General features: G+C 34.4%; 1 protein-coding gene across 2 annotated transcripts in view; it reads left to right on the forward strand.

Moving 5' to 3' along the window:
* Stag2 (STAG2 cohesin complex component) overlaps positions 1-22,392 on the forward strand; it is a 71,226-nt gene extending 48,834 nt beyond the window's left edge. Inside the window, exons 24-30 of one of the 2 annotated variants that reach the window (XM_055612146.1) lie at positions 3,696-3,824; positions 6,705-6,928; positions 9,667-9,856; positions 9,947-10,057; positions 12,860-12,986; positions 16,432-16,509; positions 20,471-22,392. In XM_055612146.1, coding sequence (XP_055468121.1) covers positions 3,696-3,824; positions 6,705-6,928; positions 9,667-9,856; positions 9,947-10,057; positions 12,860-12,986; positions 16,432-16,509; positions 20,471-20,494 — 883 coding nt within the window. In that variant the 3' untranslated portion in view covers positions 20,495-22,392. The remainder of the gene's footprint in view (positions 1-3,695; positions 3,825-6,704; positions 6,929-9,666; positions 9,857-9,946; positions 10,058-12,859; positions 12,987-16,431; positions 16,510-20,470) is intronic. The other variant, XM_055612147.1, reaches the window with a different exon arrangement.
* The last annotated feature ends 574 nt before the right edge of the window (positions 22,393-22,966 follow it).

A 22,966-nucleotide genomic window follows, 5' to 3' on the forward strand; every position in this document is an offset into this window, starting at 1 on the left:
TGTGTGTGTGTGTGTGTGTGTGTGTGTGTGTGTGTGTGTGTGTGTGTTTGTGTACTTGGTCACAGTTGTGCATAAGAAAGAACAAAATGCACTCAATTGCTACCCACCCATCTTTTCCTTTTTCTTAAATTTTAATTACAATGTATTCACTTTATATCCCAGCTCTAGCTCCTTCCCTTATTCACTCCCAATCCCACTCTCCCTCCCTCATTTTCTACCATCCCCCTCTCCAAGTCCATTGATAGGGGCACTCCTCCTCTCCTTCCCTGTGACTCTAGCTTATCAGGTCTCATCAGTACTGGCTGCATTGTTTTCCTCTGTGGCCTGGTAAGGCTGCTCCACCCTCAGGGGAAGGTGATCAAAGAGCCAGCCACTGATTTCATGTCAGAGACAGTCTCTGTTCCTCTTACTAGGGAACCCACTTGGAGAATGGGCTGCCACAGGCTGCATCTGAGCAGGGGTTCTAAGTTATCTCCATGAATGGTCCTCGGTTGGAATATCAACCTCAGAAAAGAGCCCTGTGCCCAGTTCTCTTGGCGCTGTTGCTCTCCTTGTGGAGCTCCTGTCACCTTCAGGTCTTTCTATCTTCCCCTTCTTTCCTAAGATTCCCTGCCCTCCACCCAAAGTTTGGCTATGAGCCTCAGTATCTGCTTTGATACATTGCTGGGTAGAGTCTTTCAGAGGCCCACTGTGGTAGGCTCCTGTCCTGTTTCCTGTTTTCTCCCTCCTCAGATGTCTGTCCCATTTGCCTTTCTGAGTGAGGATTGATCATCTTACCCTGGGGTCCTCCTTCTTGCTTAGCTTCTTTGTGTGTATAATATCCACTTATAAGTGAGTACATGCCATGTGTGTCTTTCTGCTTCTTGGGTACCTCACTCAGGATGATCTTTTCTAGATCCCACTATTTGCCTGCTAATTTCATGATTTCCTTGTTTTTAATTGCTGAATAATATTTCATTATGTAAATGTACAGCAATTTCTATATCCATTCCTCAGTTGAAGGACATCTGGGTTGTTTCCATGTTCTGGGTATTATGAATAAAGCTGCTATGAACATGGTTGAGAAAATGTCCTTGTTGTATACTTGAGCATATTTTAGCTATATGCCTAGGAGTGGTATAGCTGGTTCTTAAGGAAGCACTATTCCCAATTGGCTGAGAAAGTACCAGATTGATTTCCAAAGTGGTTGGGCCAGCTTACATTCCCACCAGCAATGGAGGAGGGTTCCCCTTTCACCACATCCTCTCCAGCATGTGTTGCCACTTAAGTTTTTGTTCTTAGCCATTCTGATGGGTGGAAGTTAAAATCTCAGGGTTGTTTTGATTTGCATTTCCCTGATGACCAAGGACATTCAGCATTTTCTTAAGTGTTTCTCTGCTTTTTGAAATTCCACTATAGAGAATTCTCTGTTTAGTTCTGTACCCCATTTTTTAATTGTATTACTTGCTTTGTTGCTTTTTAACTTCTTGAGTTCTTTATTTTGGATTTTAGCCCTCTGTCAAATGGAGGGTTGGTGAAGATTCTTTCCCAGTCTGTAGGCTGTCTTTTTGTTCTGATGAGAGTGTCCTTTGCTGTGCAGAAGCTTTTCAGTTTCATGAGGTCCCATTTACTGAGTGTTGATCTTAGAGCTTGTACTGTTGGTGTTATGTTTAGGAAGTTGTCTCCTTTGCCAGTGATTTCAAGGCTGTTCCCCACTTTTTCTTCAAACAGGTGTAGTGTGTATGGTTTTATGTTGAGGTCTTTGATCCACTTGGACTTTAGTTTTGTGCAGGGTGATAAATACGGATCTATTTGCATTTTTCTACATTGAGCCACCTATTTAGACCAGCATCATTTGTTGAAGATGCTGTCTTTTTTCCATTTTATGGTTTTGGCTTCTTTGTAAAAAATCAAGTATTCGTAGGTATGTGGGTTTATTTCTGGGTCTTCTATTCAATTCCACTGATCCTCCAGCCTGTTTCTCTGCCAGTACCATGCAGTTTTTATTATTGTTGCTCTATGGTATAGCTTGAGATCAGGGATGGTGATACCTCCAGAAGATCTGTTATTGTACAGGATTGTTTTAACAATTCTGGGTTTTTTCTTTTTCCATATGAAATTGAGAATCGTTCTTTCAAGTTCTGTGAAGAATTGTGTTCATGGATTCAGTTTGCAATTATTTTATTATTTTTCCATCAATATTCGTAAGAGAGATAGGTCTGAAGTTCTCTTTTTTGAGTGGTTCTTTGTGTGATTTAGGTATCAAGGTGCTGTGGATCCTAGAGTGAATTTGGTAGTGTTCCTTCTGTTTCTATTTTGTGGAAGAGTGTGAAGAGAATTGAATTTAGCTCTTCTTTGAAGGTGTGGTAGAATTCTGTGCTGAAACCATCTAGCCCTGGGCTTTTTTTGGAAAGGAGACTTTTGACGGGTACTTCTATTTCCTTGGGGGATATAGGACTATTCAACTTTTTTACCTGATCTTGATTCAATTTTGGTAACTGGAATCTATGAAGAAAATTGTCCATTTCATTTAGATTTTCAAATTTTGTGGCATATAGGCTTTTGTAGTAAGACCTAATGATTGTTATGATTTTTCTCAGTGTCTTTTTGTTATGTCCCCTTTTTCGTTTCTGATTTTTCCGATTTGGATAGTTTCTCTTTCTGCACTTTAGTTACTTTGGCTAAGGGTTTGTCTATCTTGTTAATTTTCTCAAAGAACCAGCTTTTGGTCTCATTGTTTGTTTGCATTGTTTCTTTTTTCTGAATCATTGTCTTCAGCTTTGAGTTTGATTATTTCCAATCTTCTACTCCTCCTGGGTGTGTCTGCTTTTTTCCCTAGGGCTTTTAAGTGTGCCGTTAAGTTGCTTGTACGTGATGTTTCAGCTTCTCTCTGGAGGCATGTAGTGCTATGAACTTTCCTCTTAGCACTGCTTTTATCATGTCTGATAAATTTGGGTCAGCTGGCCTTCATTTTTAATGAATTTTAGGAAGTCTCTGATTTTTTTTTTCTTCATTTCTTCCTTGACTAAGCTCTCTTTGACATAAAGTCTGTGATTGTCCTGGAGCTCACCAGTTAACCTATATTGATTGACCAGTATCTTGCCTCTACACTGTCATATGAATTGCACACAACTTATTGTTCTTATTCATTTTATCTCTCTCACCAACTTTAATTTACTTTCTTACTTCATCTTGTTGTGTGCCTTTTAGTGCCAAGGTGATAGTTTTAGGTAAAATGTAAGAGCCAGACATAGAATAATTATTATAATAACTACATTTTTTAATGTGGTAAATAACCTGCTTTCTTTCCAATTTTTCTTCATTGTTTTTCTACCCTACTACTTTTGATAGAGCACAACTGTGGTTGTGTTCTTGATCAATTGTGATATTTAAATTGGGACAATAGTGTGGTTGAAATGGGTCTTGTTTATACTTTAGTTTTAAAAGCTTTAATTCATTATAATTTGCATTATTTACATTTAAGGTAGTACTTTGAGTTAGAGTATGACTTTCCTATTTCCAAAATGTCAAAAAAGAATGTAAATTAAATCAAACTTCAGTTAGCTGGTGGCTAACTGGTTTGTTTGTGTGTGTTGTATTTTGTGTTAGAATAATTTAATATTCTCTTTGATTTTTAAATAAAATTTATTTTTAATTTTAAAAATACTTGAAAATTACATAAACATATTTATTTTATTATTTTGTTTACTTTACAGAGATGGCATAGAATTTGCTTTTAAGGAGCCTAATCCACAAGGGGAGAGTCATCCACCTTTAAATTTGGCATTTCTTGATATTCTCAGTGAATTTTCTTCTAAACTGCTCCGACAAGATAAAAGAACAGTGTATGTATACAAAAAATGTTACACTTTTTTTCCTGACACACATCTGTAGCATATTAACTTATACCAACTTTCTACTTCACTTCTGTTTTTATAACTTTTAATATTATAACTTTATTCTGTGCACAGTACTGAACTTTAGTATTGTGAGTTCTACTCCCAGTAGTGATGTGCTTGTGATTTGCAACTTGAGTGCCGTGTAAGTTACTTGTTGAATATTTACACTATCCCAACCTAGAAGGTAGCATTTAAAGGATGCTGAAAATCCATCAGGTTTGTCCTGGTTAGTCTGTATCTTGAAGTGTGGTTGTGCTGCAAAACAAAACTACCTTCTTTTCCTTTAACTTCCTTTCCTCAATTTAATATTTAAAGAGTTTTCTCTGAGATAATTTTCTAAAATGGTGACTCATAAGGTAGACTTTCTAGATCCACCCTTCCCTCCAACTTTTTGAATTATAAAGGGGTAAAAAATTAGAAATACCACATAGTTCAACGTCTTTTGAAAATCCATTGTAAATTTGGTTTGCAATTCTAAAGCAGACAAAACTATTTATTTAGAGACTTGGATGTATTAAATGGGAGAGTGACACTGTGTACTTCTGGAGTTATGGGGATATTTCTTTCTTGATAAGTATGTAGATTCCATGAGTGCATAATTTGTAATAGAGATCCAACTGTACTATTAGTTTCTATGCACTTTGTTGTATATGAGTTTATTGTAATCAAAAATTATATTGCCTTGTTAAAGTTCTTTGTGTTGTAGCTATATGAGGGACTAAGAAAGAATAATTTGAGGACAGGATAGGCAACATAGTGAGACTTTTTCTTTAAAAAAAAAACATTTTAAAATTGCATTTAGTGCATATATGTGGTGGTCAGAAGATAAGTGTGCGTGGTTGTGCTTTTTTTTCTACTCTGTGGGTCCTTACTATCATCTCAGCCTTGGCAACAAGTTTCTTTACCTGCTGGGCCATCTTTGCAACCCTAGACGTTTAGCCCGTTAAGCAGAAATGCAGGTTAAACAATGCTGTTTCTTATGTAACAGATGAACAATACTAAATATCTGTGATAGCATTAAATATTTTCAATGATGTAGAATAATAGAACAGTTTATACTGTTTATTATAAGTGACTGTTATACATTTTATTATAAGTGACATAAATTGATACCTGATTGGTTTTGGAGCTATCTGACATTACCTAGTAAAGTTCAGGTTTCTTTTTTTATCTATATCCACGCTCAGTTACTTAGTTCATATATGTATACCCTATAAAAATCTTTGAGCCGTACATATAATAAGAACTTTTAAGGAACAGTGAATGTTACATTGTTTGAATGTAGAAAATGTCAAAATAACCTCTTTGTTCCTGAGAGTATGCACCAGTATGGCTCCAGTCCAAAATGGTAGATTTTAGAAACTATAATGCTGAGTACAAGTAGGAAAGTACACAACTATGCTATGATTTATAGACAACAATATCTTAGCATTTTGAAAATGAAAACATGTGGCTTATAAATAAAAAAGCTTAATAGAAATCCAGTGGCAGAGAAGCAGAAAAACAAGAATGGCTTCCATGAAAGCTATTTATTTACTTGTTTTTGTACAAGTGAATGTTTTCTTGTTTGTGATGCATGTACGTGACTGTATAAGTGCATGCATGTCTGGAAGCCAGAACAGTCTGTTGATTGTCTGGACTTCTGTGTTTTTTTCTCTGAGACCTGGTTTCTCAACCCTATTGTCCACCCCTCTAATAATCTACCCGTCTCTACTCCCTAGTACTTTAGTTAGGGCATTTGCAGCCATGTCCGGCTTTATATGTGAGTGAGTACTGAGGTTTTTGAACTTGGGTACACATGCCTGAAAACTAACTGCTTTTCTCCCACTGAGCCATGTCCATATCCTGGAGGCTCCTTATTGACAGTATTCTGTTAAGGGGCATACTGGGCACGGTGCTCTAATTTTTCTACCAGTTAGTTTATCTTGGCTCAGATTTTTAGTGTGGTAATGGTTCCAGACTGATAGCCAGTTCATAATCTACGGTGAAGAGTACTATAATAGTAAGTACGGCAGAAGTATATTGTAACTAAAAAGATGCTTTTAAGAGTTCCTACAAACTGGTGTTTTTAAAAAATTTTTATTTATTAAATAATCTCTGCCTCTGTGTGTGCCTGCACACCAGAAGAGGGCATTAGATCTCATCATAGATGGTTGTGAGCTACCATGTTGCCTCTGGGAATTGACTCTGGACATTGGAAGAGTACACAGTGCTCCTAACCTGTGAGCCATCTCTCCAATCCCCAAACCAGTGTTTTTAACTGGGTTTTCTTTATGCTGATTAAGTCTAAGTTGATTTGAATTATTTCTTGCAATTACTACAAACATTTGAATTGTACAATATAGTTAGTTGTTAAGTTTAAGCACAATGTAGCCTTTCTTAACTTCTAGTGTCACACTCTGGGATCCAAATTATAATATTGCTATTTTTATGATTATGGTCACATTAATTTGTCTTATGTCTATATTTGATAAAGATAAAATTGCTTAGCACATAGTAATCATGTGAATATTAATTAAATTTTGATGGCAGAATTTTGTATTGAGAGAAAAAAATATAGGCACATGTTTTCCACCAGGCTGAAATTTTGTACACAGGAAATATATGTATGCCTATTGTCAGTACCTTGGACATAGCAGATGATCAACAGGTGCTAAGCTAGAATGTTCTCAATTATTATATTCAATATGAGGTTTCAGTAGACATTTTTGTTCATTGTGCTGCTGAGACTGTGATTAAATAATTAGGCTTAGGTTCTTACAAGGAAGGTTTGTTTGAACTTGCAGCTTTGTGCAACAAATTTAATGCCTTCTGCTTCTTTTTAAGGTATGTTTATTTGGAAAAGTTCATGACCTTTCAGATGTCACTCCGAAGAGAAGATGTATGGCTCCCTTTGATGTCATATCGAAATTCTTTGCTAGCTGGTGGTGATGATGATACCATGTCAGTCATTAGTGGTATGAGCAGTCGGGGCTCAACTGTAAGGAGTAAAAAATCAAAACCATCAACAGGAAAACGGAAAGTGGTTGAAGGAATGCAACTTGCACTCCGTAAGAACCAATTGAATTGTCATTAACAGTCAGCTTGCTTTTCATGTGATATATGTTACTCAGTAGCAGCTTATGCAGTGTATCAATTTTTTATAAATGTTTTAACTTTTTTACATACATGGCAGGCAGTTATGTCACGTCAGGCACATTCTTTTCAGATAAGAAGCAATACAGACAGATTGTTACTTTTTAATCACTATTCTGTACTTTATATATATGAAAATTGTTCCAATACAATAACAGATCATTTTGTTACAACAAAAGATTTTTTTAAAGCTGTAATGTACCCATTAAAATTCTATTCAAAAATAATGAAATAATTGTGAAGAACATGATAGAAACTGAAAATATTTCTCATAGGTAGAATATATTATGCTTTATCGTATTGGATCCCTACCATCCCAAATGGTTTTCTGTATAAGCCTAGGGAATTTTTTTTTTTTTAAATTTCTGAGTTAGCTCTTAAACAACTTAGTACAGTTGTCAAGATCTATTGCAGTTATCATTGCTGAGGAACAAATGTCTTAAGATTTCAGGCATAGTAAGAATATGGTGCCTAAGCTAAAAAAGCCTAAATGTTGGTGGCTACATTTGAATGGAAGCATCTTGACTTACATATCTGACTTCACATCAACTGTCTTTCAGAAAGCTTTTTAATAATGCCTCCATCTTAGTATCTCAGTAAACTCCAAGAGCTATTGCTCTAAAAGACAGGATGTAGAAGGTACTGGTGTAAGGCCTTAGATTGCAAACCAACCGACATGGTATAACTTCTGTAATAGTCTGTTGTCCAAGAAATCAGTAGAGATTCCGGGGAAGAGATATATTCTTTCCCCTCATTTTTCTGTTTTGTTTTCATAAATGTTTTGGTCTCATATATCCTGAGCTGTCCTTGAGCTCATGAATCTCTTGCCCACTTTTCTAAAGGAAGGGACCAGAGAAGTGTACCATCAATCCTCTGAATCTTAATATAAATGGTATTGAAATTTGGGATTACATTTTTAATTTGCCATATAATTTAGCTCTCATTTATCAAGAGTGTAGAACTAAAACTTGATTGCTGGACCATTTCAGTTTGTATTGTCCAATCATAGTCTTAAAACTTGTCCAGCTCTAGACTTGGTTGTAAATCCCAGTATCACTTCAGTGAGCAAAGAATCTTGAATGAGATGTGTTTTATAAGAAACTATAGGAAGTATTTTTTATAGAAAAACTAGCAAATAAAGAGGATACTTCTTGCACATAATTGTAAATCTTCAAAATGTTTTCTTGGCTGAACAGTTAAAAATTTGTGCTGAGTCACCAAGTCACTCCTTTATAGTCTTTGTAACACAGTTATACATGGGTGTTTACATAACATCTTACAAATAGATTATTAAATTAAACAACATTTTTGTGAGTGCTCTTTTTTAGGTATATCTAAATACCTAAAAAGTATGTGTATCCATTAGTAAATTAGTGGAATGAAAGATAAATGGAAAATGACCCTGAACATACTGGAGCTATAAATAATCTTACTATATTGAATAACGTACAGTTAATATGTAAGCCCTTAATTATGTGAGCATTAGCATATTCTCAAACCTTTTTTCTTTAAAACTTTGTACATGTGCACAAAATGTGTACACAACACACACACACAGAATCTTATAGTAAAATAACTTTCCTACAAATTCATAGCCTATAAGTAATTTTTTCTTACTCTTAACTCAATGACACTGACATGAGATTTTTGCCATTTGTACAATGGGGACACATATATGTTTGGGCACATAGATTTTACAAGTGTGACTTTTAATAGTCCACTACTTAATGTAAATATAGAGTTTGTTTTCTTTGACATTAAGGTCTTAAGATCAGCTCAACCATTAATATTCCAAAGATATAAAACCACCCCTCCCACTAATCCCCATTCCTAGCACTGAATTGGATTTCTCTGGGCCATATACTTACTCTCCTATCTGGCCTGTTACTCATTAGTATTCCTCTTCTTAAGTTCACCATCAACACAACTACCACATTGACAAGAACATATAACTCAAAAAATTGCTTCTCTTTCTTCAAATTGTCAGCAATAGTTTCTTGTGATCTTAGCCTAGATCACATTATATTTTACATATTATTTCTTTGTTTAAATTCGTTTTTTACTGTGTACCTTAGGGTGGTTTGAACTTCTACTATTCCCACCTTATCCTGAGTACTGCAACCTGCCTAACATGTGCATGGCTACATAGTAAATCCTGCTTTTTTGTCCAGTCTTGTCTTTTCTTATTCTTTTAATCTTCACATACCTATGTAGGAAGGTATTAGATAGTCCAACCCCATGAAATCGCTATTTTTGTAGGTCAGGTATCAACAGATCGTTATGATTTGGTCATTGGTATTTCATGGCCCAGTGCCCTTGTGACCTGCCTAGAGAATCTTTCCTACTGCAAATACTACCTACTCTTGCTAACCATTGTTTCTAGGTAGCTGTCTCTAATCTATGTAACTACTCCCGTGCCCTCTATATTCCTTTTCTCCTAGCCTTTACCATACTATATTGTAACTGCTTACCAGTCCTTTCTTCATAAACAGACTACAAGCCCAGGATGGGACATACATCTTTGCATGACTCAGTTTCCAACACTAGTAAATGGAAATCAACCAGATGTTTGTTGTTTTAAATGGGTTATATTAGCCTACAAATAAGTTACAGCTAGTAGCAAAACTTCGTTGCTGTAAATTTTCTCTTTCAGCTGAAGAAAGCAGTAGTAGTGACAGTATGTGGTTAAGCAGAGAGCAAACACTGCACACCCCTGTTATGATGCAGACTCCACAGCTCACCTCCACTATTATGAGAGAACCTAAAAGATTACGGCCTGAGGATAGCTTCATGAATGTCTATCCAATGCAGACAGAACACCATCAAGCTCCTCTTGATTATAAGTAAGTACATTTAATCATTTTCTTTATTAGAACTTTATTAATTACATAGAAAAAAGTTAAGTTAAAAGAAGAATAAAATTCTCCTTGAAGCACGCAGGTAACATGGATGTTAGCTCAAAGACAACAAGAGGAAGCAAGGCAACAGCAGGAGAGAGCAGCAATGAGCTATGTTAAACTGCGAACTAATCTTCAGCATGCCATGTAAGTGAGAGTGCCTTATTGTCTGAGTCTAGGAAGTTCACTAATTCATTTAACATACTTTAATGTGTGCCGTATCTACAATTTCAGCAAACTCTCTAGAGTAACTAAGCTGAAATAATCAAGGAACTAGATTTTGGTCTTTCCAACAGAAAAATAAAATGTTTTAAGTAAAATATTAACTAGTTAGCCAAAGGACCAAATCAATCTTAAACTGGTCTGTTGGAAAAGTATAAATATGAATCCTTGTTTATTTTGGTACACAAAATTAAAAATACATTTGTGTTACATCTTAATTATATTCCCTCCTTAGTTCAGGTCCTCATCTTTCACCTGAACTATTGTAATTAGCTTTCTAACTGTTTTTCTTCCCTGAACCCCCCCACCCATTTATCTGCTCACCAAACCTCTCCCTTCACACTTTTCACCACTCCATCATTCACACTACCATCAAGAATTATAATTTTAGAATACAAATTTTAACATGTAACTTTCTTACTTAGAACTTTTCCACAGCTCCCCATTGCCTCTGCTGGATAAAGTTCAATTTGTTTACTTAGTTCATGGCATGCAAGATCTTTCAGAATATGCCCCCTGACTCCATTTTAGTATATCACATCTCATTACCTGGAAACTGGTAAATTCATGGTGAAAACAGGCTGAAGTGTTACCTTAAGTGAAGCTGTAATCCTCTGTGGTCCCATAACACTGTATATTTCTATTTCTTACAGCATTTGCCATATTGTATGATAGTTGTTTGTGTATTAAAATATTGTTCATTTCTCTAGACTGTGAGCTCCTCAAGGGCAGGGATGTCATTGTTGGTTAGAGCGTGACATATAGAAAACACTAAGCAAATATTCATGGAATGAGTAAAATGTTCAATGCCTAAATATTGTTCTTTGTTGTTACTGAACTCTGTATAGGAATGTGATAAATATTTCAAGAAATCTTATTAGTTGTGATTCTAAATGAAATTGCTGACAAGTAGAGTTCATGCCTTATATACATGGTTGTAACAATGTATTTTTTAAAACTTGGCAGATAGTGATTGATACCTCTTTTAAAATTTATATTGTTTTATTTTTTTGACTTTCAAATAAGAATTTGCATTTTCCTTAAATGATCGTTCACCACATGAATAGTGGCATGTATATATCCACTGCAGTTATCTCTGTAGTGGTCTTGAGAACCTCTGCTGAGTCACTAACTATGTGCCATATTACACCTTTTCTCCCATGGTCATCATCTATACTAGCACTTGGTTCTGTGCTAGTTTCTCTTGCCATATTGCCCATATTTTGTGTTTTACTTCATTGTTGATCCTACAGCCAATTTCTTAACTCCCAGTTAAACACCATCCAAATAGTTCAGAATTCTACTACATAATTATTTGGTTTATATTTATCCGCTAAAAACGTGGCTCCAGTTCTCAAGATCTTAGAGGTCTGAAACGTGTCATTATTCAGTACCATTTTCCTGTTTCTTATTGTTTGCAATTTGATTTGGTTCTTGATTATAGGCTATCGCCAGAGGACTCTTTTAGTGGTTGTACTGTATATGGTTGATGCTTTACAATGAGTTTTTTTCTTTCGTTACCTACCCTGTAACTAAAATAACTTCTGAATTACGTTTTCCTCCATAGTTTATATCACATATGCTCAGTGTATTGTAAAAGAAATCCAGAATGGACTTCTGGTTTTTGATTATATGATCTGCAAAAACACATAGATTGCCTTTACTTTTATTTCCAAAAAAATGTAATAAAATTGTCTTTTATTATCCAGAATTATTATGCCTGGCATTATCATATCTGTGCAGAAAGCCTAGATCAGATATTGTGATATACGTAGTATTGTATACATTGAAAATATTTAATTAAATAATGTAGGTTTTTGTGAGTTGTTTTTGGGATCTGAGGGCTCTTTGGAAATGAAAAGACGGTAATTTCAGCCAAACTGGAAAACAAGAAGTCTCATGCAGATTCACCATTGGGCTGCCTACTATATGCTGATATGGGCTAATTTGTGAACTTGGCTTTTGACTTTGATATTATTTTTCATTTCTTTCTATAATTTCTTGGCTTTGAGTTTCATAGTGTGGAGGAATTCAATCATCTTTGAGCATAAAGTGTTAATTTTTATGTGAAGCAGAATTAATTCTTTTAGTATACCCTCAGAGCATTTGATACACATATTTGTAATTTATTCAATTTTGTCAGGTGAATCTCTGTTTTCCCATAGTATATTGTAAGCTCCTCGAGGGCAGGAATCATGTTTTACTTGCTTCTTTTCATCCAATAGGACACAATAGAAGCCTGCTATGGAGTAGGCCTCATGTGAATGTGTGAGTGAATGCATGGCTCGTGTACACATTTGTTACTGAATGAGTGAGGAATTAATGATTAGCATTAGGTATAATCAGAATATGTGCATTCTGAAAATGTCATTTCTTTGGTCTGTTTTATTTTTAATGTGTACCCTGCCTACTTTCAGAAAGGATTTGAGGTATCTGCTATGTTCACATGTCAAAACTTCTCATTGAACATTGTATATGGCATATCAGAACTATCAGACTAAATGTATCAAAGTAATGTAGAATAAACAGAATTTTTTAGCATTTTAAAACAAGCGAATATTGGGATTTTGACACCATTGATGACATGATCAATGCCTAATCATTCTCCCTGACCTTTAATTTCATCATTTTCCATTTTGCTCAATTATAGAAAGCTACATATTTGCTGCCTATATATTAGTACTTTTGCATTAGTTCAGATCTTTACTTTGTTTTATATTTCTCTAGTCGACGTGGTACAAGCCTAATGGAAGATGATGAAGAGCCCATTGTTGAAGATGTTATGATGTCCTCAGAAGGAAGGATTGAGGATCTTAATGAGGGAATGGACTTTGACACCATGGATATAGACTTGGTAAGAAAAAAACAGAAGTAATAATTTTTCCTGTGTAAATCCTTTGAAAATGTATTTGATATTTCTTAGAGAAAGATAAAAAATAAGTTCTACAAAGGTGTTAAAGTCATTTTCAGGGAATTAAGTGTATGTGAAAGATTGAGGCATGTGTACAGTTGGTGGTGATTGTGCTATACCTTAGTTTGATGTACCTGTGCCACATAAGAGAAAAGAGTCTTTTTATATCCAACATTTGTAGTACACATTTTTAAAGCTTGATTTCATCCCATTGGCTGTTTTCAGAAAACGATTAAAACCCACACACTGAACACAATTTATTCTGAGTCAGGCAGTTGAAGAGTACATAATTTAAGATAAAAGTTACGTGTTTTGGTTAGCTTGCGAAAACTGATTACATGGGCAGTCCAAGGCACAGTAATGTTGATTACATTCTTTTTCTTTTTTAAAAAACAAATTAATTTTTATTAAATACAGTTTAGGGAGGGTGGGATTAGGTGGGGACAATGGAGGGGGCTACACCTGGGATACATTCTTTTTCTTAAAGGAAAGTTAAACAAGCTGAATATACAGTAGAGGAACAGTTTGAGTTTTAAACGGTCTCAGCTGGGCTGCTGGTGCACTTAGGAGGCAAAGCAGGTGGATCTTCCATGACAGCCTTGTCTATAGTGAGAGTTTTGGGACAGCCAGATTACACAGAGAAACTCTGTCTCACAAAACAAACAAACAGCAATTGTTTTAAATGGTCTTAAGGCATAATATTAACTCAATTGCAAGTTTGAGGAAAAGTTCAGTTTCTGAAGACAAGACGTATTTTTTGAAATAATAAAAATATATATTTACATTTGAAGTTAATTTAGTAATGTGCAGAATTATACTTCATTTTGCTTAGACTACAAAAACCAAATAATATTCAGTGTTTATATGCTACATTTAAAAAGTTGTAAGTCTAAACATATCACATTAACTATTTTAAGTATCATATCAGTTTCTAACTCTTCATTGTCAAATATAGTTTATTGCATTCTCTTTGTTCTTTTTTTCTAATTTATTTTTTATTAATTACACTTAATTCATTTTTTATCCCAGCTGTAGTCCCCTCTCTCATCTCCTCCCATTCCCCTCCCCAAGTCCACTGATAGGGGAAGACCTCCTCCCCTTGCATCTGACCCTAATTTATCAGGTCTCATCAGGACTGACTGCATTGTCTTCTGGCCTGGTAAGGCTGTTTCCCCCATCAGGGGGAGGCGATCAAAGAGCCAGCCACTGAGTTCATGTCAGAGACAGTCCCTGTTCCCATTACTAGGGAACCCACTTGGAGACTGAGCTGCCATAAGCTACATCTGTGCACGGGTTCTAAGTTATCTCCATGAATGGTCCTTGGTTGGAGTATCAGTTTCAGAAAAGAGCCCTGTGCCCAGATTTTTTGGTTCTGTTGCTCTCTTTCTGGACATCCAGTCCCCTTCAGGTCTTTCAATCTCCCCATTCTTTCATAAGATTCTCTGCACTCTTCCCAAAGTTTGGCGATGAGTCTCAGACATGTGCTTTAATATCCTGCTGGGTAGAGTCTTTCAACGACCCTCTGTGGTAGGCTCCTCTCCTGTTCCCATTTTTCTCCTTCTTTCGATGTCCATCCCATTTGCCTTTCTGAGTGAGGATGGATCATCTTATCAAGGGTGCTTTTTCTTGCTTAGCTTCGTAAGATCAAAAATTGAAGTGAAAATACATGGTAGAAAGGATGCAGAGAAAGGGGCACCATCCTCCATTGCTTGTAGCAATGTAAACTTGTACAACCACTTTAGAAATCAGTCTGGCACTTTTTCAGAAAACTTTTTCAGGAATAGTGCTACCTCAAGATCCAACTATACCACTCCCAAGCATATATCCAAAGTATGCTCAAGTAAACAACATTTGCTCAACCATGTTTGTAGCAGCTTTATTTGTAATAGCCAGAATCTGGCAACAGCCCAAACCCAGATGTCCCTCAACGGAGGAATGGATATAGAAATTGTGGTACATTTACACAATGGAATACGACTCAACAATTAAAAAGAAGGAAATCATGAAATTTGCAGGCAAATGGTGGGAACTAGAAAAGATCATCCTGAGTGAGGTATCCCAGAAGCAGAAAGACATACATGGTATATATTCACTTATAAGTGGATATTAGACATATAATATAGGATAAACATACTAAAATCTGTACACCTATAGTTTCTTACATTCTTGATAGAAACCTTTTGAGGTAGACTTCCATGTTGGATGTAAAGTAAAATTACTTGAAACTTGAGAAGACAAATATTTGTTTTTATTTTTCTTGGGGTGGGGTTCGAGACAAGGTCTCTTAGGCTTGATAGTGTAGCCTTGTCTGTCCTAGAACTCACTCTGTAGACCAGGTTGGTCTGGAACTCATAGATTGATCTGTTCCTGCCTCCCAATGCTGGGCTTAAAGGCATGCACCTCCATCGCCTAGCTTAAGGTGTTTTTGTTTTGTTTTGCTTTGCTTTTAATATATTTCATGTTTAAAGTTCATGCAGTATGCTTATATATTTCATATCAGCAACAATCTCATTTAACTTTGTGAGATAGATTGAGGTGATGGAAGATATTGAAGCTTAAAAGTTAACTAATACTCCAACCAAGGAACATATAAACTAGAACCCCTGCCCAGATGTAGTCCGTGGCAGCTCAGTACCCAAGTGGGTTCCCTAGTAAGGGAAACAGGGACTGTCTGACATGAACTCAATGGCTGGTTCTTTGATCACCCCCACCCACCTGAGTGGGGACCAGCCTTTCCAGGCCACAGAGGAGGACAATGCAGCCAGTCCTGATGAGACCTGATTAGCTGGGTTCAGAGGGAAGGGGAAGAGCACTTCCCTTATCAGTGGACTTGGAGAGGGGCAGGGAGGAGATAAGGGAGGAAAGATGGGATTGGATGGGGGCTACATGTGGAATACAAAGTGAATAAACTGTAATTAATATAAAAAATAAAAAGTTAATTTGCAAAAGTTAACTTATTCAAGGAGAAGAAATCTTAAAATTGGGAAAGCCGAAATTGTAAGAAGCCAAGTCCCTGTGCTTGTGGTACATAGTGTACTACTGGGTATTCTCCTTGAAAGAAAGAAGTGCTATCTCTTTAGAGTAATGTCATAAGATGCTTTTCAAAACAAATGATATTAGATATTAGTAGGGTTTTTTTTTAAGTAAAGTGAACAATATGTTACTGTTTTACTTTATGACTATTTTTCTACTAATGAAGTTCTTTGTGCTAGCAACCGTTCTGTATTTTTGGGGGATGGGCGGTTGGCAAGCAAAGACTGAAGTATTTTGAGATACACTTTAAAAGTAACATACACTATTCAGAAAAGTTATGACTTTAATATGGATATTTTATTTACTACCTGGTTTATATGTATAAACAAACGTTAGCTTTCTCTTTTTTTCTTAGCCACCATCAAAGAATAGAAGAGAGAGAACAGAACTGAAGCCCGATTTCTTTGATCCAGCCTCAATTATGGATGATTCAGTAGGTTTAATTTAAATATGCCCCAGGATTCTTAAATCTAAATTTTAGGCCTTGATCTGATGCAGTAATGATAAAAGATTAAAAGTACTTTAGAATTCTTGACCAACCAGAATTTGTATGTTAAGCATTTAGACTTTTCCTAAAGGGTTGGGTTGCCTGTTGAGGGATTTCAAATAAGGGAATGACATGAGTCAGAATTGTATCTCAGCAAGAATTCTTTGGTATTTATGGATGGGCAGATTAAATAGGATAATAATTACAATATAAAGGCATGGTAGAAACCAATAACATATAACTCATCATAGTAGTAACACACACCTGTAATTGCTGCACTTTGGAAGCTAAGAGAGGATCATGAGATTAAGGCCAACCTTGAACATACTGTCTCAAAAAGAGAAAAAAAAAAACCTGAAGAAGGGTTTTAATAAAGAAGAGTGAAATTCAGATACCTGGGATATAATATTTTCCTGACCTCTCCAGATAGGTATTTTTATTTCTGTTTTTTTTTAATACTTCTTACATACTTTGTGATAATTACCATAGTGGTATAGTAAGATAGGTTCTTAGACATTGTGGCCCCTGGTAGATTGCAGTCCTTGAAGGCTGTTTGAATTCTTCCTAATTCTAGAATTCTGTTTGAATACTAGAATTCTGTTTGAATTTTTCCTAATACTATAATTACTTAATTTTTTCAAATAATTTGCATATCTTTTCACCTGACTTTTTTGTGTTTACCCATTCAGTCTGATTCTTCCTATACCTAACTTGGGTAACTATTGCCCTATCCTCTGACATAGTGTTATCTTCTACTTACCTGTTTCCTTGGCCTTGCTTACCTCACAATCTGTTTTAGACAGATCATGGAAATGTTTCGACAATCCACATCATATAATATATTAGTAATTGGTTGATTAACAAAGAAGCTTTTTAGAGAAGCACATATAGATATCTTTTGACAGAACATCTTATTTATTTAGTGTGTGGTGCAGGGAGTTGAAGAAGGACACTTGCTAGGCAAGTGCCTTATTCTGAGCTATGTTCTCAGCCCTTAGGGAGAGATTGTTTTAAATTCCATTCATTCTCAATTTCTAATGTACAAGTGAGTCATCCAGAGATCATATAAAAATACAACTAGATTTTTATCTCTGAAGGGCTTGAGGTTATACTTTTTTAACTTCAGGTCTGTGCACCATTCTTGGTTGTATAGCAAGAGATAAACTAACCTACCCATAATTCTATAGTTTAATTGTATACTGAATTATGTGGTATCTAAATATATTTAAAAGCATTAGAGTATTAACTTGATAGTAGTTACTGTCATATCTACTTAACTAAAACTAAGATCTTATTTGTGTGAAATACCAAGAAATATGATTAAGAAGTTGAAATGGGAAACTACAGTAATGTGACTTTCCATATTTTTTCATGTATTAATTTAGTACCATGATCTTATAGTATTGTTTCCTTCATTGCATACTATGGATATAAAATGATGTTCATCAGAGTACTAAAAAGTAACAAAACAGGCATAGAAACTTGTTTGTACCCATTTTGACATTTAACATGTAGAGAAAACTACAACCTGATGATATGAAAAAAAATAGGAACCCATTTATTAATATAACTGTATTACTTTCTAATATATATTGAATATATGAAATAGACAATAGCCTTTGTTGATTTGATAATGTTCTAGATGACTGTGCAAAGGAAATAAATGAGCAAATGTATACATATAATTTTATAGCATTGCCACATGATGGCAGTGTCCCATAACTGACTGTTCAGTAATCTTTAAAAGATTTGCATTCATTTAGAAGTCTTTGTTCATATTAAATTTTATGACTTTAGAAAATATATGTGTGGTTCATAAGAAGTAGAATTAATAGAAAATACTGAATGTTAAAAATCTGGTTTTTTTTTTTTTTTTTTTTTTTTTTTTTTTTTTTTTTACAATAAATACATTGTGATTTGACCTATGATAAATGTCCTCAAAATAGTAAAACTGGAATTTGAGTTCCTTAATGCCCAGTTCTAAGATTCTCTCATTCTAAGTGAAGTAACTCAAAGTACTTAAATATAGATACATCAGGCTGCAACTAAATAAATCTTTTGGGACATGAAATTCACATTATTTAGGAATGGCAGCATACAGATTTTAAATATGTCATTTTAGAGTTGCATGTACATAGGATTCTAGTTTAATAGTATGGTTGTTTTCATGCCTGCAATCAAAATTGGTCTATCTCCTCTGATTTGGTCTTTTTCCTGTCAGTATTTGTATAATACCCCAACACTTTATATTTGTACTTTAAGATACATGTTCCAATGCTAATGCTGACATCTAAAATTGGTACAACATGTTAACTCAGAAAACATCACTAGTGTCACTTGTGTTAAACTTATCATACTGGAATTATCTGCAGTAAAAAATTAGAAAAAGGAGAGCTTAAAATACTAAAGCTAATTTAATAATTTTCTAATGGGAAAATATGGTTGTAAGCCAGTATGAACAAAACAAAATGAATGTCAGGTGTTCAGATGCCTCATGATACACCACTCTGAAAAATACCTGAGATCATCTTAGTAGTGTAATCTAGAGTTAAAATTGACTAATGGGGTTAGAGAGGTGGCTCATTGTAAGAGCACTTGCTGTTTCTTTAGAGAACTTGGGTTCCATTCCTGGCACACATGTAATAGCCAACAACTGCCTGTAACTCTAGTTCCTGGGAACCACAACATAGCACTCATGTGGTGCACACACACACACACACACACACACACACACATATGCAGGCACAGTACTTAGGTAAATATTTTACCTCTTCATCAGTAATTGAAGCTCTACTTACTCAAAATATAGAGGATTTTGACTAGAAGCATCATCTAGACCCCTTTAATGGAAACATTCTAACCATCCAACTCTTGACCAACACAAGAACGCTGAGACTTTTTAAAGAAGTAATTGATGAAAGTATGGCAGTTAGGATTTATGGAGAATATGTGATTCCTTTTTATTTTCATTACTGGACAGTCCAAGCCCTTTACTTGATAATTTGCTAAAACAATACACTAATTTTCATTGTTTAAAAATTCCTCAGATAAAAACAGTTCAAGAGGTTTTGTCTTTTGTTGAAGTCAGAAGTCTGAACTTTTAGTTATCTCTATCTCAGTTCCTTCTGGCTTTGCTAAGTGGCCTCACTTGCTCATTTTCAGTTAGCTTGCTTAACTGGTCTAATAAATAAGTACTAGAATTTTAATTGTAACATTTACCATAATATATATTGGTCAAAGTTACATGCTGCTTTAGGGGAAAAGGTGGCATTATTTTTTTTTTTTTTGGTGATAAGTTATTGTCAGACTTGGCCTACCAATCTTTTTCTAACTGGAATGCATTAAAAGAAATTACCAGAACTCATTTTGCTCAGGTTTTAACTTAGTTGCTTTCTTAAAATTTTTATTTCTGTTAATTAACCTAGACTAGATTTTTTTAAAGAAAGGTTTTTATTTTTTTACATAGCTGCATTTTTCTTTAATTTCTCTCGGTCTTCATGTTCAGATAGATGTCTGTTAAAAACATCACCCACTTGAGGGGACAACTGGCTAAGTTCATAAGACTTTCTTAAATTATTCCAATGGATTCTTCTGTAAGGTTATACTGGGAGCTGCATCTGTTTGCTCATTCAACAAATGTTGAGTTCAGACTTTAGGGGATTATGTAACAATTATGCCAGAATCGGTTTTCTTAGTTATATTTGTGAGTTAATTGGCATCTTAATGAATACTAGAGTCATTTTATTGTTTATAAATGCTCGCTATATATATATATATCTGATGTTTCAGAGTGGTTTTATAAGTATTTTATTTAACATAACAATGATAGAGTATTATAATGTTTACAGATATTTATTAATAAATGAATGACTATTTTAACGAGATTTTTTTTTCCCTCTCTCAATAGGTTCTTGGGGTGTCAATGTTTTAATACCAGTACACATTTAAATCTGTGGTGAAGTCATTCTCTAAGTGGAAGAGGAAATTTTAAAATAAAGTGTGGTAGATACAGTGAAATTCTGTACAGATTTTTCTCTAAGGAGAATATAACATGCTTATGCTTATCAAGATGAAGTGCATTGAGGGGCAGTTTTGTTTGCCTGAAAAAATAAAGGACAAGTAAACAATTTGATGATAAGCTACAGTTTTCTTAGAAAGTAAATATTTTATTTATGCGCTGTTAGTTGGCTTTTAAATGAATTATTTCATGCTTTTTTAAAAAAAATATATAACAATCCGAAGAAGTATTTGGTACAGATAAGAATCTTCTCACATTTATTTACTGGTTGTACTAAATAATGATGACCTCTGCTGGATTTCTGTTTACATCCATGAAACAAAAGTTAAGGTTGGATTTGTTCCCTGACCCTGAAATTGTAGGATAGAATTGTTTTTAGCATTCAAAATTTAAATGCTTAAAACATCAATCAACAAAACTTTGTTTTAAATGTTGTAATTGTGGGAAAAAGTTAAACTTATAAGCAGAACTTTTACAATTTTTTCATCTGAAATGTATTTTAAGATATTTTTAAAATTCAAGAGCTTCTGTATACTTTTCAGAAATATCCAGATGCAGTGAACTGCCAGAAGGTAACCAGTCTCAAACATGCTTATCCCATATCATCCCTGAAAGTTTGCTTGTCCTTTAAGATAAAAATGTAATGTTGTGATATTCCTTCCAGTAGTGCCACTGTATTTTGTCTCCAAATAAAAGAAGCTTATTGTAGTATGTTTGCAGAAAAATTTAAACAAAAATTATACAGCTTATTAGAGTGTGGGAATAGGGATCTAAATTTTAAATAAAATTATATATATATAAATTGGTGCTGATTTTATAATTGCGCAGTTTGTTTAGTTTTTTCTTACTTTTCAATTCCAACTTAAAATTATGAGGTTTCAGAAATATATTGAAAGTTTAACAATGTTTAAAAATAGAAAAGCATGACTGTTCATGCTTTAAAATGATTTTTAAATTTGTATTTTATATTGTTTTATCTATCTGTCTTTGCAAGCAGTCTTCAGGTTAAAGATACTTCTAACAGGTTACAGTACATTTCCTCTGTATGTAAATTAGATGGGATAATAGAATTCATAACCCATAATATTCTTTGAAAGCTTAGCTTTAAACTTCATTTTATGTCCTTTCACAAATGAATTAGTTTAAAACAGAAAGTGGCCACTTGCCATTTTGACATCAGCTCATTTGCAAGGCTTAGGCAGCTAGACATTGTTTAAAACAAAATATTAACTTATATTACATGTATATCTATCTTTCGTCAGTTGTCTCTCAGTTCTTGAGGTATATTATTTTAATCATTCCATGCCTTAATATGCTTGCAATACAAGAATATCTTCAAATGTGTGAATACCAAAAGGTTTCTGGTTTTTTGAGTCAGGAAGTCAACATTGGGCTGTGGTAGCCAAAAAACCATAGGAAAGCTGAAAGACCACAAATACACTTATTTTATTAATTCATGGTTAACAAATAAAACCAGACTTGTCTAACATAGTTTCCATCAACAAACATTGTTATGTGCAAATGTATTGCATATGTTCTTTTACACACCACTGCATTTTCCTAGAACTGCTGAGAGGACTGTATATATGATTTTAAACCTAAGTTGATTTTTTTTTTTTTTTGCTCACTCTTAAAAGGAGTACTTCTTTGTGAAAGCAGTTCTTACGGCTTTGTTTTCAACCAGCTAAAAATGTTTTATATATTACTCTAACCTGTTGTCCTCCACATTCTATTGTCCTAATTGTACTGTTTTCTGATTTGTATTTATGTCTTGAGACAGTAACTTTTTGAATAAAAATAAACCTACAGTATGTTGTATGCTTTATCTCTTGTAATCGAAAGGGGGGGCTCTAAATAACTTTACAAATTTTATTATCATACTTTAATGGGTTTGAGTAGATTATTTATAGAACACATCACCAGTTTATATTTTTAATAAATAACATATTTTTAAATGTGACTAAATCCCTAGTTGGGTTGTTTAAAGTAGAAACCTATAACTATTATCTGCTGTAGATTAAACACACTTTGAAATGCCTATGTTGTTCATTCAGAATATATTTGAATGCCTAATCTGTCAGATGTGGAACAATTTCCCCCTTTCAGTTCAATGTAAGAAGATAAAACATGAAGTTCAAACTAAGTGCTAGGACAGAAATCTAGCAAGGAGTCCTGATTTCAAGAAATCTGTTTTGAATAATGGGCTCATGACATGGAAGTAAAGGCCAGCATGTGAAAAAAAAATTATTGAAAATTGTGTCTTTTGTATGATAAAATTTGCATTGTGCTCTTTTAAAAGTTATTGCTCTCAGTGTACATTGTTCATTCTGATTGATTTATAAATCATGCAAGGAGTCTTTCTGTCATTAGTGGTTCTGAACTAAA

This window comes from Psammomys obesus, unplaced genomic scaffold (assembly GCF_907164565.1).
Source record: "Psammomys obesus unplaced genomic scaffold, mPsaObe1.curated_primary_1811, whole genome shotgun sequence".
NCBI lineage: Eukaryota > Metazoa > Chordata > Mammalia > Rodentia > Muridae > Psammomys > Psammomys obesus.